The 19,626-nt window shown below is 37.3% G+C and overlaps 2 protein-coding genes across 3 annotated transcripts in view; one reads left to right on the forward strand and one right to left on the reverse strand.

Annotated features, from left to right (window-relative positions):
• LOC130095432 (multidrug and toxin extrusion protein 1) overlaps positions 1 to 19,626 on the forward strand; it is a 229,191-nt gene that overhangs the window by 185,318 nt on the left and 24,247 nt on the right. The window lies entirely within an intron of this gene.
• Positions 7,810 to 19,626, reverse strand: part of plrdgb (PITP-less RdgB-like protein) — a 132,013-nt gene continuing 120,196 nt past the window's right edge. For both annotated transcript variants that reach the window (XM_056262166.1, XM_056262165.1), the window contains exons 13-19: positions 18,124 to 18,240; positions 13,618 to 13,734; positions 12,815 to 12,963; positions 12,549 to 12,698; positions 9,284 to 9,467; positions 8,297 to 8,425; positions 7,810 to 8,184 (exon numbers count right to left, since the gene is read on the reverse strand). In XM_056262166.1, coding sequence (XP_056118141.1) covers positions 7,831 to 8,184; positions 8,297 to 8,425; positions 9,284 to 9,467; positions 12,549 to 12,698; positions 12,815 to 12,963; positions 13,618 to 13,734; positions 18,124 to 18,240 — 1,200 coding nt within the window. In that variant the 3' untranslated portion in view covers positions 7,810 to 7,830. The remainder of the gene's footprint in view (positions 8,185 to 8,296; positions 8,426 to 9,283; positions 9,468 to 12,548; positions 12,699 to 12,814; positions 12,964 to 13,617; positions 13,735 to 18,123; positions 18,241 to 19,626) is intronic.

Genomic DNA, 19,626 nt, shown 5'->3' on the forward strand with positions numbered 1-19,626 from the left:
GTGTGCTCGACATATTGAAGCATTTATTGAAAATCATTTCTGCTGTGAAAAGCCACCAAAAGATGTGAATACAAAATGAAAGCATATTAAAAATGAATGTGTGGAAAGGTCAAAGAATTAGGAAAAATTCTAAATGTTATTCATCAAAAACAAACCATATTTTTAGGTTGTTGTTTTTTTTTTTGCAAAAATATCCAATATCACTACCGAACACTAAACTGACATGGTTAGATAGTGTCTTAACTGTGGGAGATGTTACTAACGTTACTGTTTACTAACCGTTTTAACCTATTTAGTTGAAGTTTATTAACAGTGTTTTACTGCTTTGGTACTTTACTGAGTGTACTGCAAGGCATTAGTATTTGTGTATCAGGAGGAAAAAATGCAAAGTATGCAATAATTTCACTATTTCACCAAGCAAATATACTGCTATTGGTAATATTATGAAATACACCATAATCACAGATTGTACTCAAAATATAGTGATCAATGTGTAAACATTACCAAAGAAGGATAAGAGAGTGAGTTTGTTTCAAAGCTACAATGTTAACAGTTATATCACTTTTCATTATGACTTGTTTAAAAAAAAGGACGAAAACAGCAGAATTGTTTTTTTTATATATTTAATAAAAAAATGTTTTCCATAATTAACTCATTTGAATGGTTTCTTTCTTTTCATCATCATTTTGTAAGTATCTGGGATTTTTCTTCACATCTCTTAGCATGTAAAGGATTAGAAGCTGCAAAGTATACGGTTCAGAGCAGTTCAGTCCAATTACTTGGATTTCCATTTTCTTGTGCTTTCTTAACTGACGTTAAAATGCGCTGAAAAATAACAGCGATCCAATGTGATTTAAAAAATGCAGGGTGTCTCAGCAAGGAATCATCCATTTTAAAAGGCTGCTTTATTGGTCTATTTTAAGGATGGTAAATGTTTAAAACTCCTGAGGGAGCAGCTGTAAAACCACCTGCAAGTTTTCAGCTCATTATAACCATTTTATTAGAAAGATTTTTCAGTCATGGACTCATGGTATCCAAAGAATGGGTCTGCCATCTCACTGTGTTGAGGGGAAGTTGCTTTCTACAACAGTATGAGCTTTGTTACTTTGCAAAAACAAAAAAAAAGCATAATAGGACCCCTTAAACAAATGAAAACTAATTGTAAAGTGATAACAATTAATGAATGTGATTTCACCAAGTACAACATGATCCTGGAACAACATTCCAATCAGATTTGAGGGTCAAGTTTACAGTTTATGTCAAGTTTAGGCTTACAACCAGGGTTAGGTGCTTCTACATCAGTGTTATTTCCCTCTGTGCGATATTGAAGAAAAATGCGATATTTTATAACTTGTTAGATAATGCAATATGCGATACGATAATGCTTTAAGTGTGTAAAATCAATGTAAATTATATTTAATTATATGTAAAAACTGGTATAACCAATATTGGTTTACTGTATTAGGCTGCTGTCACTTTAAGACCTAATGCACTGATCCTATTGCCACATTTCTTTCCCAACTGTTTATGTTCACTTAAGACTGTTACATGCATATTTGTGTATTTGACCATTCAAGTGCAATAAGCCACAAAAGAGAACTGAATTTGGGATTGCACGCTGTCCGAGAGGTGACTTTCAGTGCACTTGCTTCGGGTGTGCGTCAGAGTAGCGCAATGAGTTGTTTTCCGCAGTTTATTGCACATAATAACTCTTTTTAACATTAAGCAAGTCACACGTACGTAACAGTCGTGTGGCCAGTCTATCCTCAGCTATAGTATGCGTCGGCCTAAAACTTTTGAGTTTTTGTAACTTTTTAAAGTAGCCTATTAAAATTCAGATATAGCAAGCCTTTGCAATATACATATCGCAATATGTACATTTGCAATATTTTGATATATCGTGACATACAGCCCTAGTTTAGGGGTAGTGTTGGGACTCAATTTTCAGACAGGAATGTTGTTCCAGGATCAACAAAATATGTTTATCCAGGAACATGTCTTACTTGGCAAAATTCAAGATAACCAGAATGACTTTTCTAAAAAAAAACTCAGAAGAGTGAAATTAATACTTTATGCTCGGAAATAAGTTGTCAACACATTTCAACAGATAGTTTTATAACTTCCAATAACACTGTTTATGAAATACATTTATACAATTATATACAGTTTTGTGCAGTACAGCCAAATTCACGAACAGATTCTCTCTGAAAATGTCACAGACGTCAAACCACAGCAGGACATTTAAAAACTCTGTCTGCACATAATCTATTAGCACATACTTCACCCTAGATGAACACTAGAACTATAGTCTTTACATAATGCATGAGTATGAAGCAACATTTTGACAAAAAGATTCTGGGTTAAGCAAAACATGCAGACAAAAAAAACTATTAATGAAACATGGCAGTTGGAATGCTCCTGGAGACGTGCGCTTTTCTTCTAAGCTCCTTTTACTTTACGGCTGATTAAAACACAAGAAAACAGGGTCTTCTGAGAAACGCCTGCCAGGTGATCTGGGAGACGTGTGGGTCATAAAGAACACAATGCCTCAGGTTGCAGGACTGCTATAAATAGATGCGGCTCAGGTGCTCATGTCCATGGTTACCTTCACAAAGACCATTACAGGATTCTGCAGGAAAATATTCACCACACGTGAAACGAGAAATCATCAATAAAGATGACCATGACACTACCTTCTATAGCTACTCCCTGTCATACATCTGTCTCATTTATGACACCTCCATGTTCCTCTTTCATTCAGTCTGCTGTAAGAGTCACATGGGGGTTGTTAAAGTGTTCAGTGTCCAATCTTCACATTGGTTCTAGGGCTCTTTCTAACAGCAAGCGTTTTAAATGTTTCTTGTCTCTTTCTGTTGGGATTGTTTGTTTTGGAGATAATTTGCAAATCCTTGCAGCTCACTGTTCTCGTTTACCAAGGAGCCCATCTATCGAGTTGAACGGTTCTTCTGGTTTGAGATGAGATCTTGATGTGTTTGATGATTAAATTCGCCTGCATGTACTGAGGATGGAGAACGAAACGTGAGATTAGTAAGAGGTTGGAGAAATGTGCGTGTTCAAGATGGTCTTCCAGCCGTACCAGCTGTTGAACCCTCTTAACCGCGGTAGAATCACTGTATAACACATGCTAGCAATTTGGGGCATTGATATACAATTCAAAATCAGATGCTTTACAATGGCTTTGAATGTAGCTCATCCAATAAGATTTTAGCCAAATTATTATTTTTATAATTTTGTATGTCTTTCAGCTCGACTCCATGAGCTCCATATGGGACCTTTACAAAATAAATCGAATTCGGTATAAAAATCAAAAGCATTTTAGGCATTTCAGTCTCATGAGTCAATTTTTTCTTCTTCTTTATAAGCAGTTATAACTAAGCATACATTTTATTTAGATCTATGGAATCTGCAAATGCTATTTCTAAAGAAACTAAATCTTGCATCCTCAGAGACAGAGGCATTGTGGAAAAGTTCAATATAAAATAACAACATAGAATACTAAAAATAAAATATTAATAATAGGTTCAAAATGACTAAAAATGACATTTGAAAGTAAATCATTTCAAAATAAATATATTTGGAAAATAATAATTATTTTAGGGGTCCATAGCATTAAAAAGTTTGAAAACCCCTGTTATAATGTATTTCTACCAACAAGTGTAAATAATTCAACAAGTAATTTATAATAAAAACAAAGAGAAACTAAATTATGTAGGCCTAAATAAGATTCATGTATTTGAATTGCATATAAAATTCCCATCCATTTACCTTACACAATTTTAACATAACTAATAAACTTAATGGGATGCATATTTGTCGGTCATAAATAAAATCGGTAAGAAAAAGTATATGATGATAAAATATATTCATTTTCAAAACATATCTTAGCAATCCTATTTGGAGCATTAATAGATTAATATTGGCACATAACTTGAACAGTTTAGTATTGTAAATTGTCTATAAATGGCCCATAATTAACAGAGTCAAAGATCATTTGCTTTCTTTACCCTCGTGTTTTTCAGGGCCATTCAGAAAAGATTTGCACATCTATAAGCGCCCCTGGTTTAGAGCAGTTCTACCACAATTACTTGCTCCAATAGACTGTGAAAGAGAAACACAACTCAAACATCAGCCAAAGGGAACATCGTCTCACAGTGTCCATCACTCTTTCTAGAAGCCAATTAAGCCCCTCCCTAAAAGTTCAAGACAGATTCGCCCAATCGCAGCCATTCCCTGGGCGGCTGGGCTGTCGTTTACAGACACATGATGACAGAGTGCAGAGACCTGGGCAACCCAGAGCAATTCGAGTGCGTCACAGCAACCCAGATGGGAGCCAGTGGTCTTCTGTGAGCCAATGGCCTGCTCTGGCTCTAAGCGATACAATACAAAAGAGGGCCTGTTTCCAAATTACATTCTGCTCCAATAACTACTCAACATGAGTGTTTGTCAGTGCACTACATCAAATATCAGTGAATCTCTGCAGATTTGTGAAATGAATGGAGCTCTGTATTGGAGCGCTTTCAAATCAATCACAAAACAGGTGTCTCCATGACAACAGCTGAGAAACATCTCCAATGAATATGTCAGCATGCCGTCTCTGCTAAACCATGTAGGGCATTAGCAATGAGTTGCGCACAACTGATGTCAGAGCAGAAATAATGATGGGTAGATCACTTCTGAAATGTACAGAGGTAGCTATTAGGCAACAACAGGTCATATAAATGTACTAATGACGTGAAATACAGGTACAACGGGGCTAAAGGCAAACCTTAAGAAATGTGCTTTTCATTATACTCCCATAGTGTATGATTGAAGAAGAAAAAAATGGTTGTATTGAACATTGATGGAGCAACAGATTTTGTGTGAAAAAAAAATCATAAAAGTAGGGTTTTTTTTTTTTATCTTATAAATGTATGAGGTGGCAAGGTGGGCCTTTTACCCCACACCGGGGCAAAAGGCTCACCAGCATGGGGAAATTAAAATATGTTCATTTTATTTTAATACAGAAACAAAATGTTTTAAAAAAGTAAAGATTCTGAAAGGATTAAAGGAGATCCCAATAATTTAATATAGATTTACAGTAGTAACAATAAATAATAGTTTACTATATGATATGATTAATAACTTTTTTTTTAAAATGATGGTTTCATTTTAAATATGGTTATCTCTAATCATGTGGACAACAACGTAATATATGATATTTACCATCTGAATCTAACCATGTCATGTCAACAAATGGAAAAGTCAGCCAGCTGTTTCACTTTAATTATTGTGCCTTTTGCCCCAAATACCATACTTTTACATATTCTTCAGTTATTGAAAAACCGTTGTTTTAATTAGCTTGAACAAAACTGAAAATCATTAAGAAGACCTGTTTCAAAATATATTCAGTAATTCTAGCGATTATCATTTGCTACTTAAATCTACAACATTTTTAAAAACATCAAATATTAGATATAATTAGCGCATAATCAACTTTGTGCATAATCAATTTCCATGTGCATCTTGAAAAGCGAATGTTTCACAGACAGCAACATTGTGTCGGCCCAGATCCGGTCCACATCTGGTACACGCTGGATTCCACGCTTACCAGATGTGGGCCGGATCTGAGCCGACACTATGTTGCTGTCTGGGTTTGGAAATTGCTACGGCAGGTTTTTGTGCCATCTAGTGGTTTACAGGAAAATAAAATCAAAGGCGCCCATTTAGTCCCATGGTACCCTAATAGTTAACTAGTGCTGCAACTACTACTAGTTCTAGGTAACCTCTGTTACTAGTTAACTACATTTTAAAGTAATGTTAACTAGTGGCAGTTAACTACTGACTATGTTTTATAACGTGATACTGATCACAAGTTAATCAAGTAAAACTGGGCTCAGTAAAACAATCATATTTTGCATTTGATCTTCATTTTTTTCATGAGAACCAACCATTTAATTAATAAGCGTCAAATATTCTACAACTGCATATTATCCTGATCCCTCGAGGTGTATGGAAATGGAATTGACCACATAGTCAGTCTCTATAGTGTCTATGGTGATAAAGTTGTAGCCTCCCTCTCGAGTGTGAGACTGATTTGGAAGTGCTCTATCGCTGACAGACAGAGCTATTTCAGCCTCATTGAGTCTCTGATCAAAGTAGAAGTACGTTCTCTCATCCATGATGCAGCAGTATATACACTGCACTTCAAATAGCTATTGTTACTCCCAAACTAGAAGAAAAAAAAACACAAGAACATTTTTCAAGATCTCAAGAAAGCAGCTTTTATGTTGTGATCATGGCAAAATTAGGGGGGGGGGGGGGGGGGGGGGGGGGGGTGAATGCATGGCCATCCTTCCGTAGTTTTGGATTTATTTTAATCTAACTCTTATTCATTTGGCATCAAATTCAAGAATAAACCATTTTTACAGTTTTTGTGGAATGGTTTACCAATATCCACATATCCTCTTCCTCGGTTAACATGTTTAAAACCTGTCTTAAGACGTATTTGTTTGATGGGGCCTTTGCTACTTTGTAAGGACCATTAGGTTTGGATTAGATGCATTTATATTCTTATTTTTTCTCCTTTTGTTTTTCTCTCTCTCTTATCCCTTTCTTTCTCTGTATTTTGTTGGTTTTTATCTTATCCCTTTGAAATTGTACTTGCACTTTGGTACATTATGTGTTTTTTAAGGTGCTTTATAAATACATTTTGATTTGATTATTTACTATCTAATCACTAATTATAAGTGCATTAACACTAACACTTTCATTAAACATTAGTAAACAAGTAACTAGTTAACTAAAAAGTTACTATTTATTTTTGCATCACATGGAAAGTATAAATGTTCCCTAGTAATTAACTAGTAACTTTGTTACTAGTGTGTGCTAGTCCTGTATGTCTTGAAGTAGTTAACTGGTAACAAGTTAATTTGTAACAGTCAAAGTACTAGTAATACTAGTTCACAATATAATAAAAATGTAAAAACTAGAAAGAGAAGTTAACTACTAGTATTAATTGCAATACAAGTTAACTAGTATTTTACTTTAATTTAGAACATTAATATCACTTAACTAGTTTTATACTTAATTAGTACATTATCACGTGTTGCCTAATGGCTTACGCAATTATGTAATAATGTGAATCCATATTCATCCAGATTTTGTAATGTAAAGCACTGAAGACAAATTAATACTTATTTAATTAAACATTACATTAGTAAACTAGTTAGACCAGTAACTAGATAACTGACAAGTTACTCTTATTAATTTTGTCACATGCAAGAATAACCCTGTGCTATTTTGACAAGAATACAGAATATTCCTAAGTAGTTAACTAGTAACGTAGTTACTAATTACTACTAGTGTGTGCATGTGCTAAAATTGTCATTGTTTAATATTCCAAACTTATCGACCAAATTAGTCACTAGTTAACTAGTAACTACTACTTCACAACTTGATGAAAATTTAGTTAACTAGTAAGATATGTTAATATCACTTAATTACCTAGTATTATACTTAATTAGTACATGACCATCACTTAACTAGCATTATGCTTAACTAGTACATTAACAACACTTGTTAAATTAAAATGAGCATTTATGGCTAATGTAATCAATATGTAGCCTAATACATATCATCCAGATTTTTGTAATGTAATGTAATATGATAAGTTCTTGATTTTTGTAATCATGTAATCCAAATTGCATGTAGTCCATCACTGCTCATCTCTGATAGTTATGAAGTACAATGTTTTTAATGAGCGCTTACTGTATTAGATGGGATGCGGTTTCTCAACATACCCTGCCTTTTCCCACAACTCATGGAATTCCTTTATAGTACAACATCCTGTATTCTCCCCTCTTCTTCTTCCTCCTCTTCCTCTTGATCATCGGTCTGGATGCGAATCTCTGGTCCGTCTATATGAGATTCAGGCTGGCTCTGAGCACGCTCAGGTTTGGGGGTTGAGACAGATGATGAGGGTGGAGACCGCTGCTGAACAGACATGGCTCGACGCAGCAGCGGAGTGCGCTTGCAGGACAGGAAGTCTGGGGATGGAGACAGGAAGTCCGTTTTGGAGGAAAGGCCAAAAGATCCCTGCCGAAGCACCATGCGGTTCTTTTTTGAGCGTGAGCCGTGCTCAAACTCAAGAGTGGAGAGGTGAGCTGCGTAGCCTTCACTCAAAAACTATGACACATGAGAAAGAGACAAAGGGAGGGAAGATTCAGTACTGTTAATTAACATAACAGAATAAGAGGAAAATATCTTAACCTGGTAAACTAAAACGACTGAGCTTTACCTGGCACTGGTGCTGATGTTTCTTGGATGGCCTGCCCACAATGTATATCTGATTAGGTGCAAGTCCCAATGTGCTGTATACGGACATGTCCTTCATAGAGCCATACGCCGCACTGATATTAATGTGACACTATGTGGAAACACAAATATATTTTTATCAAAATATTTTTGTTTTTATGGCCCAGTTACTTCCTTTTCTACACTCTTCCAGGTGTAATTTAATAACGGTGCAATCTGAAAGTTGATAACTGAGACATGATAAAATATTAGGAGTTTTAAAGAGAGATGAATTAGCCTAACTAAAAGTGTATGAGATTACAGGTAATCGATTACAGCCAATCGATTTCACGTAGTTAACCATTAGGTCAAGGTCAAGGTAAACTTTATTATCCCACAGGGGGAAATTCATGTGGTCATTCATTACGCACCCTTGTCACAACATATTCTCTAAAAACAAACACATGAAATGACAGAAATTAACAATGACAATATAAAAGAAATGACAATACTACAGAAATGACAATCACAATCCAACATCTAACGTTAAAAAAGTATAATATTATCAGGAAGCTAAAAATGTGATAGCTTGCGATGTACTACTTCCCTTTATACTACTTCCCTTGCGATGTACTACTTCCCTTTACTATTACTACTTCCCTTTATAACCACGCATACACTAACTCTGTGCGCTATGCAAATTCATGTTCTCCCTCTTCCTCTCTCTACCAGCAGCAGCAGCATGTTTCCATTAATTGTATGTTCTGAGCATTTAGCAGAATGAACTGCAGCAGCAGCAGCAACCATAGCTCCTGAGAGTTGTCATGACTGAAATGATATAAAATGAGGCTAATCATTACTCGCCAATTTGCTACTCTCTAAACATCTATAAAGTTGAAAAACAAACATTCAAAACCTACAAAATCATCTTCTAATGTAACATATTGTAATGCATAATGTAAATGTTCGGCTGGTATGTGCAGAGGCAGACCTCTTTCACCAGACTCTTTAGAAAAAGGGTTTTCTGACGCAAGGGGTCATGGACGAGTCCTTCTGAGAAGAAGACCATGCCCTGAGGGAAGTTGTGTTGAGAGAGCCAGGACACCACCCTTTGCTTCTGCATGTCAGGACGGCCAGTAATGTAGATGATCAGATATCCAAGATCCTGCCAATGTCTAGAGAATAATCAAAACACAGACATCAAACAGTTGAACTTGACAAATGCAGTCAACACTACAATTTGTGTAAAATATTAGGTATGTTTACATGCAACAATTTCCATCAATCTAAATTAATCCAATTCAATTTCAGATTCTGAAGGTTTTAATGAACCCTAATGTCACATTGGTTTTGGGGTTTGGTTCATTTTTATGTTTAATGTCTTTTATTTTGAAGTTTAGTCACGTGATTCCTTGCCCTCATGTGATTATGTCATGTGCTTCCCTAGTCTCATGTGTAATGTTCTGATTGGTTGTTCAGGTCATGTGTTTCTCTGTTCTGTTTTGTGATTGGTTTATTGTCTTGATTGTTTCATTGTCTTGATTGTTTCTTATTGCTCATTAGTCTTTGTGTATACATTGCACTCATGTTTCATTGTTCCTTTGTCTAGCTTTGTTCATGTAACCACTGTTTAGTGAATCCATGTCTAGTCCAGGTTTATGTTCAAGTTATGTTTGTTATGGTCATAGTCAAGTTCAAGTCAAGTCTTTGGTACTTTTGTATTTGGATCACATTTTGGTTTCAATAAACTGCCTCAGGGGACTATTCGTAACACCTAAGTTTTGAAATCCGATTCACAAAGTTGTTTACATGTGCATTACACAAAAATTCGGTGCATACACAAAGTTCAGCACCCAAAAAAAAGTCACCACGTAAATGTCATTGGACTTACTGTGGACATAATTGTCGTTTTTACCTTGATGATATATTTAAATAGAAAACTGAAAGCTATTTTAGCTAATATGTATTAAATATTCAGCATCTTCCAATATTCAGATGTAAATAAACATACGCACATTCGTAAAACATATGTAAACATACGCATCGCTGCAATACACATTTTCACATTCAAGATTACTAGCGGATTATTTGTTTGCATGCAATGAGATTATTTACTTGTCTTCCCATTATGCTATTTCTAATTTAAATGTATTTTATTAATCCAAGAGGTGAAACGCAAGTGAAATGTGTGCATAACACAAACACTACTCGACAATGAAAGAAAGGAAATGAGGAACTTAAACACACAATGATGATTAACTCAAAAACTAACTAGGTGTTATCGTGAATGAGTGTCCATGACAACAGATAGTGGTGGGAAAAGGAGAACAAAGGAACACAGGAAAACAGGTGACTAAACATACTGACAGAAAACGAAACCAAACATAGGCAACATGTGACAGGGACAGGCCAAAATAACAATTTTATAGATGAAGACAGTCAAATATACATAGATGTGTTTAAAACAGAAACGGTCACACTTTATATTAGGTGTCCCAAAGTACTATGTTCTTATATCAAAAAGTACAATGTACTTATTGTGCTCATATTGTATTGCAAAACACTTTTGCTGCTATTGAGGTGGGACACGGGTAAGGTTAGTGACAGGTTTGGTGGTATGGGCATAAGGGTGGGTAAAGGTGTGAGGGAAGAGTCAACAGCGTAATTTTAGAGTAATTACAGAAATTGATTACAGCTGTAATTACACGCAGGTATTTAAAAAAAAATATATAAGTACAATGTAAAAACCTTTTTTATGTAAAAACATGTATGTACACAATAAGTGCATTGTATCAAATTATTTATTTAAATGTTCATACACAGTAGTTAAAGACAGTTAATATAAACTGGGACCCAAAATCATGGAATTTGTGCCTCTAATAGTTTAAGCACTGGGACACGATACAATTCTACTGTATTACATTTATTAACAGCAATATAAAAGTGTGGTTACATTAGCAAAATGTTGTGTGGGGAAAAAAGGGTCCAATTATCAATAGCAATGTATGAAGCAAAACTCACAGGCAGCTTTCTGGCGGTCAACACAGTAAATTTGTGTGACTAACTTTGCGAAACCCATTCCGAAATCTGTGTGCGGAAACCCTTCGCACTCATGCAGAATTTCCTATCCTGTGGATTCTTATAATTACTACATTTCGCACACAAAAAAATTTACCAAACAGCGGTAAATGTGGCAGCACATTAAGGGCCCTATTTTAACGATCTAAAACGCAAGTGTCAATCGCAAAGCGCAAGTAACTAAGTGGGCGGGTCTTGGGCGCTGTTGCTTTTTTCCCGGCGGGATAAATGCCTCTTGCGCCAGGCGCAAATCTAAAAGGGGTTTGTCTGAAGTAGCTTCATTATTCATAGGTGTGGTTTGGGCGTAACGTGAAATAAACCAATCAGAGCGTCATCTCACATTCCCTTTAAGAGCAGGCGCGCTTGTTCTAAAGCGGATTCCTATTATAACGGTGGATTTGCCAGGCGCATGCCAGGAGCGGTTCACAGCCGAGGAGAGCAACGTTCTCGTCAGGACCGTAAAACACAGAGAAGTGACATTGGGGATGGAGAAACCCACCCAAATTAACTTCTGTTAAACAGGCGTATGATAATTTGGGTAAATGTGTAAGCTACATGTATGCTTTTATAATAAATTGTCTATCTATCTATCTATCTATCTATCTATCTATCTATCTATCTATCTATCTATCTATCTATCTATCGTTCTATCGTTCTATCGTTCTATCGTAATGTAATAATGTATGATTTCCAAAACTGCTGCTTAGATGAGAGAATCAAAGTGTATGCGCGTTGTGCACACGCTACATTGATTATGGCCAAGCATGCGCCCTTAAAATAGCATAATGAACAACGCGCAACGCGCCACTGACTTTAGACTAGTTTTTTTCTGGTCAGTGGCGCAATTGTTTTATGGAACAGCAAAATAGCACTAGGGATTGTTTGTGCCGGAACACGCCTCCTTTTTTGCGCTGAACCGCCCCGGGGAGCGCAAGTTCATTTCCTAGTTTAGCGACGTGCTTCTGTGAAGGGAAAATCGCGCTTTGCGCGGGTGCAAAATAGGAATGATACATGCGTCGCTGTACAAAGTCAATTGCGCTGGGTGCAAGATAGGGCCCTATACTTAATGTTTCTAAGATCTAAGTATTTATCATTAGTGTTACGGCCTGAGCCTTATGTTTATTTGTGTGTGCTTGTATTTCTTTGGTATTTCTTCTTAACATTAGTCACACGTTTACCTGACCACATCCACAGCTCCGGGGCGGACTTTGGGATCACTACCCATTAGGGAGACACTGGCAGCAAAGGAGCCATCAATACTAAACACCACACACTCCATTCCCCATGGTAACACTGTGAGGAATGCCTCAGCGCTTGTCTGATCACCTCTGTAAAGCAAAATAAAGAAACGCAACCAGCTCAGGTAGTAAATTCCTCCATTCCATGGTCTATAAATAGATATTAAGAGGATTCACAGTTTTGTGATGAGAATGTGAATACTTACTTGACCACCATTTTGATGGGGTAAACACCCACCCCCAGTTTTTTATTATCAGGGATGGTGTAGGACACACGTCCGTTGCTGCTGGTCACCACAGTGTCAAACAGCACCCAACGGCCGGAGGCAGGCTGGGTCTTCAAAAACACATCCACCTGAGAATCAGACAGGAACTCATAAACATACGTACAAGATCATAATTTTAAGTTTCAATAAACTGTTTTGTATGAAATGCTTTTTTGTCCCACCTATCCATTAGAATGGGAATCTAAAGCCGCTTTTCCACTGTTGGGCCAAACAGTTCTAAGAACGATTCCAGTTGTATTTCCACTTGAGCCTGGTACGGCATGGCACAATTACAAACCATTCTTGGCCCAGAATTCCTAAGCATGGCTGATAGAATGCATGTGGTGACGTTTCCACTCAGGATTGGTCACTTGTCTGTTGGCTGGCTACCATTTTCTCTGTAGCTGGCTAAGCACGGAATTTGAGCGACATAAATTAATTAATAATAAAATTAAAATAATTATTTGATCATCCTCCATAACGCGGTCGCGATTTACATCTAATATCATCTGCAACTCTTGCGTTAACAAGGCAACAACTGACAAGTTTGTATTATAATCTAAAGAGCGGTCGTTATCAGCCTCACAGTGGCCACTTTGCCTAATTGGCATGCAATGGAACGATTAAACAAAGAGAACGGTTTGGCCCAATGTCGGAAAAGCGGCTTAACAGATCATTTTCTCTAGACCTCTTAGGTTTTGTAGTATTGATTATGATGCTTGTTGTTACGACATCAACAATACCTTCTCTCCCGTTAGGGTCACCATGTCAAGAGGGCCATACATAAATCGCCCCACCAGCGTCTGTGGACCATCCTCTGTCACAATGACATCATGAACTCTGTGATTTGCCGTTACATTCTGTTAATGGATAATAATATGATTGAGCCTTAATAACAAAAGGTATGTTCATAAATTCACTATTAAAATATATTGCATTCCCAGTTTACAAGATAGATAAAATGTTGTTTGTCATCTTTATGAAAGGACGTTGAATGTTACTTGCATCAGAAAAGTTGGTAACACTTTACTTGAAGGGGTGTACATAAGACTGACATGACACCTTCAAAACCATGACATGACATATGTCATGAATATGAAGTAGGGTTTATGCATGTTTATGACAGCTGTCATTAAGTGTCTTTCGCTCAATAATGACATTTTGAATGCAAATATGACATTGTTTAAGATGTCTTTGTTATGACATCTTGACATAAACCATAACATCATAACCTGTCAGTGTCTTTGTCATGACAACTTGACATTAAATTAAGTTAAACTGTCATGTGGCTGGTTTTGACATTGGCTGTCATAAGGCCATTATAACTGTGTCATGAATATTTTTCGTGACCTCAACTACAGTGGTACAAATTGAATTTGTCATTAAACAGTTATAATGGCTTCATGACAGCCAATGTCATAACCAACCACTGACAGTTTAATGTAATGTTAACCAATAAAGCTAAGTGGTTTCTTAAGTTTGATAATTAATCTGCTATGTCATGTTTATGACAGGTTGTGTTGTCTTAGTAATGTCAAGTTGTCATGACAAAGACACTGACAGGTTATGATGTATTGGTTTATGTCAGGGTGTCATAACAAAGACATCTCAAACAATGTCATATTTGCATTAAAAATGTCATAATTGAGCGAATGACACTTAATGACAGTTGTCACAAACATGCATAAAACTTCCTTCATATTCATAACATGTGTCATGTCATGATTATGAAGGTGTCATGTTAGTCTTTTGCACACCCCTTCAAGTAAAGTGTTACCGTAAATCACAACTGCCTTGTACTTCACAGTCTTCCTAATTCTTCAGGGAATGTGGAAATACCTAACAAGAACTCTCAAAGGAATTGATGTTTACAGCATAAGATGCATTAGAAAGAGTTCTCATCACCAACATGGAAAAGGACCCACAAGCTACACTGGCAGGATAAATATTGCAATACATGAGCATCAACATGATAAAACTTTAATTACCATTAGTTATATAAAACGCCTACATTTTGAGCCTGGAGAGTTTAAAATGAGCTCTTACAGTTTGACTGACACCAACAAGAATTTGATCAGGTAGTATCATCTCAGGTTACGACTGTAAGCATGGTTCCCTGAGAAGGGGAACAAGACACTGCGTCATGGAGTTGACACTATGGAAACGCTCCTCATGAGCTGGAATCTGAAGAATGTGTTACACTCCAATCTCGATTAGCTACCACGGTCAGGTGACGACAGAGTATATAATGGCGCCTAGAAAGAACATCACCAGCTTTATTTGTCTGAAGGAAAACGCACAGGCATGCCGAAAGTATGGCAACACTCTGCAGTGTCTTGTTCCCCTTCTCAGGGAACCATGGTTACAGTCATAACCTGAGATGTTTCCTTTTGAAGTGGAACTCTACACTGCATCATGGAGTTGACACTATGGGAACGAAATACCCAGTAGGCCATACTGCCCAAATGCCTGCTCACAGTGCTATGAAATCACCAGCGAACTAAGCTGTAATCAAAGATTGCCATAGAGTGCACCTAGTGACCCAGAACTACCAGTCTGAGGCAATGTCTGCAGCTCAATACCACCCATATTATGTAATTTATTTGACCCAGGGGTAGAACTGACTAGGTAGATCACAGCCTCGCTGCATCTGCCAACCAAAGAGGAGGGTCATTCTATTTCCAGAGGGACAATCTCCACCAAGGGAGCAAATGATTAAGCATCCTGTCCTGACAACCAGGAGAGGCCTCAGGAGAGAACACCATTCTCTCAACTGCCTGCTGTACCTATGAAACATGGCAATGTTCTTCTGGGAGATCTAGCAAAAGTGCATAGGGATGGAGTGCCACATCCAGCTCCACCCCCTTACTCTCTATCACAGGTGGCGTGACTGCCCAACCTCTTCTGAGGACAGAAAAACGTTGCCTCCGAAATTCTAGGGAAGCGCTCTACAGTCCTCCGAGAGAACTAACTGACTGAAAGCCATTCGACTATTACTTCCCGGGGGCCAGTGAGAGAGTGGAGAGCTGTTGCACTCTCATACCATTCTCTGATGGTTGCCCATTCCTACAGTTCTAGTGAATGACAGAGAGCAGGCCGCTAGCTGCGACAGAGTTCATTTTTCTTCTCTGTCCCAATACTCCTCGCGAACTGTAAGGAAAACATGCTAACAGTCACCCACTATGTCCGCACTTATCACCTCCAGGTATAAACTGGAGAGGCAACAAATGAAGGAGTGAGATACAGAGGCAGAAAAGCTCATTCTCCTTCCTGTACTGCCCATCCATACATGGGAACAGACTGATGCAGCCTTCAATCTAGGAGGGGGCTAGATAGCTGCCCCTTCCCAAAGGGAAGTGGCAACCTGTTACTCCAAAATTTATGTAAAACGACATTAAGCAAATTTATGCTTCTCAGCCCCATGCCACAGAAGGCGACAGCAGAGGAAGTGGAACGCTAAAGAGGTATTGCCTAATCTTCCTGTACCGTCTACCCCATTGAAATGTGAGCGCAGAGGGAGCACATCGCTAACACCTCTGCACTCCAAGTGTCAGAGGGGGAAGGGTGACCAGTGATGATGTGGGACGCAGGTTGCGTTATTTGCCCATCATTCACATTTATCAAGACAGCGTTAAATATTCAATATCTTCCTCTAGATACTCTACTTATGTGCCAACAGGGAGGCCCACCAATACCACTTCATACTCTTAGAACTAGCAAGACGACAAACGATAAAGTGATGTGCGGTTTGCCACATACACCTCATATCCACATAGTCCTTTCTGCCCTTGGAAGGGCAGCAGGTAGAAGAATGGGATGCAGCCGTGTTAGAGCTCAGTTCTACACCTGTAACACCCAATGCATCAGAGTGCATGTCCATATCATTTCCATAGCGCAAGCTTTCTGGAGACAATAAGGGAGCAGACATTTTCACAAGTCCCTAAAGGCCAAGTCAAGTCCCAAGTCTTTGGGTCCAAGTCAAGTCTCAAGTCTTTAAGGTCCAAGTCAAGTCAAAAAGTCTTTGAGGTACAAGTTAAGTCTCAAGAAATAGTTATTTCTGCTAGTTATTGTAATATAATATAATTTTGTAATAATATAATTCTACTTCAAAAATATCTAATAATGCACACAATGTATTACTTAACGTCAGCTTGGTAGGCTTGCAACACCACCACCATCCCATGACCTCACCACCTTAGTGTGGAGATCGGGAAGGAAAGGAAGGCTCACTGGAGCAGGACGCTTATGACCTGCAAGGAATCGCTCATCCAATCTGCTTGGGGCAGATCCTTCTCTCTCCACTTTCCTCAGAACTAGATCGGGTCAATAATATGCTATCCACCAGAACAGAAGAAGCAGCCGAGCAGGCTTCCGGTTCTGACCTGAGAGTTAAAGAGATAGCTGGCGATGCCTGAGATAGGGTTAAACCCAACTCAAGTTCATCCGCCAGCTCCATCAGCAAACCCCACGATCGCAGTCGCCTCAGCATTTCCATGGCGTCAACTCCATGACGCAGTGTAGAGGTCCACTTCGAAAGGGACCTTTCTTGTTTTTTTGTCTCACAGTCAGAATATATAACACATACACTAACATTCAAAAGTTTGGGTTCAGTAAGATTTCGAACACTTAATTGTTTTTATTCAGCAAGGATGCATTAAATTGACCAAAAGTACAGTAAATACATTTGTGACGTTACAAAAGATTTCTATTTCAAATAAAAGCGTTTATTTTGAACTTTCTATTAATCAAAGAAACCTTTAAAAATGTATCACAGTTTCCACAACAATATTAAGCAGAACATATTTAATTATAGTAAATGTTTCTTGGTTTCTGAAGGACCATGTGACACTGAAGACTGGAGTAATGGCTGCTAAGAATTCAGCTTTGACATCACAGGAAAAAATGACATTTTACAACATATTCAAATAGAAAAGAGTCATATTTTAAATTGCAATAATATTTCACAATATTATTGTTTTTTCTGTATTTTTGATCAAATAAAAAAAATAGCCTGGGAGAGCACAAGACGCTTGTTTCAAAAGCTTTAAAAAAAATGTTACGGACCCCATACATTTTGAATCAAATGTACTGCAGAGGCCCTATTTGTTCAAAAATGCAGACTAGAGATGAAACATTATTATTATTATTTTACATTTCCAGGTAAATGATATGTATTATACAATCAATCACACTGTACAACATTGTTTCATCAAGAAGAGTAATTGCAGGTAATTTCATGTGATATTAACCCGTAATTTGACATGTGTCCGCCTGCGAAGCCACTTCTCACGGGGGCTGGATGGAGAGATGGGAATAGAGTCCGAACAATTGGCCTCCCCAGCCTTCAGACAGTCACACCGCATTACCTGACAAGGAGAGTGGCAGAAAAACTGTGCTGTAATTTCCAATCCTATAAATGCAAGGCTTTGTCCGAATGAATCTCAAAGGTCCGAAAGTGTGTGACAGTGAAAAAAACTCTATTTTGCATTTTAAAATTTTCATGGAAATATTTTCTTTAAAAACAAAATTGTTGAAATGAACATTTTCAATTTAAATGAAATCAAAAAAAAAAAAAAAAAAAAAAAAAAAAAAGAAGATTTAAATAAATAAAAAAACATAAAAAACAGACCCCACAGTACATTTTTCTTATAAAATATTTAATAACAATAATTTGATTTAGTATGCTTACAACAATGTTTTGCATTTAATGTTAGTTCTTTCTTAGATTTCTTCTCTATCTGTCTCTGCTCCTTTCTACTTCATAATTCTCAGTAATGTGTTGTTAAAACTGTTCCCATTAGTCTGTCCTCTCTGGCATGACATTAGACAACATTTGCTGTAGACATTAAACTTAAAGAGATGCAGTTCTTTTCATCTTTTGATCGGATCAATGCACTTCTACATGCTTCCAAATATATTCACTGGATGACGCATTTCAGGATTATTACATAGTCTGTGCTGTTTGGCCTTCTCCCTCCCCCCGTTTGTTTAGAAGAAAGCTCATTGTTTGACACAACGTCCCTGTAGAGCTCTTGAACAGATTGAGGAGTGAGTCACAAGTTCACGTGAGTCTTAAACAAGGAGGTCTATAACAGCTGCAGAAAAAGCAATCCGTTAGCATTCTCATTCATCCTAATAGCAGTTACTTGGCTGATACAGCATTCCCGGAAAGAATGTGATTTGAATTCAGCCATATTTGCTCTTGGGTGTTCAGTTCAGTTAACAGGTTTTTTTTTTTTTTGCCAATCAATAGAACCACAAATGCCATGTGACTAATTCCTGGCAGCAAGTAAAATGCAATATATGATATAATATAAATATAATGTAGCATTTTAGCAATCAAGTCGTGTGTTATGTTATGTCATCTGTTTGGAATCAGAACTAGCATTCTAGCATTTGCTTTTTTGATCTAATAGTAAATTGTTAGTGGTTCAGTGATTCATTTAGACAGTTCACACTTGCACTGAATCGTTTGCAGCAGTCTCTCACACCGAAATAGTAATGAGATACTTTCTACGACATAACACACAAAGAGAGCTGGATGAGTTGGATATTCACTGTACCTACAATAAATTTTAGGCAAATGTCTTCTATAATTTGTCAGTCATGAAGGACCTCATTATTGTGCATGCAGTTTGTGAACGCCTCTGTACTGCAGGTAAAAACAATTTATATAAAAAATAGTATCAAATGGCGAACAATTTTTTGTTGAGGGGCCAGTGCCCCATTATTGATGAAAGACAAGAAACACC

The sequence above is a fragment of the Rhinichthys klamathensis genome, unplaced genomic scaffold (genome assembly GCF_029890125.1).
Source record: "Rhinichthys klamathensis goyatoka isolate OS25496 unplaced genomic scaffold, OSU_Roscu_1.1 h1tg000191l_1, whole genome shotgun sequence".
Classification (NCBI taxonomy): Eukaryota; Metazoa; Chordata; class Actinopteri; order Cypriniformes; family Leuciscidae; genus Rhinichthys; species Rhinichthys klamathensis.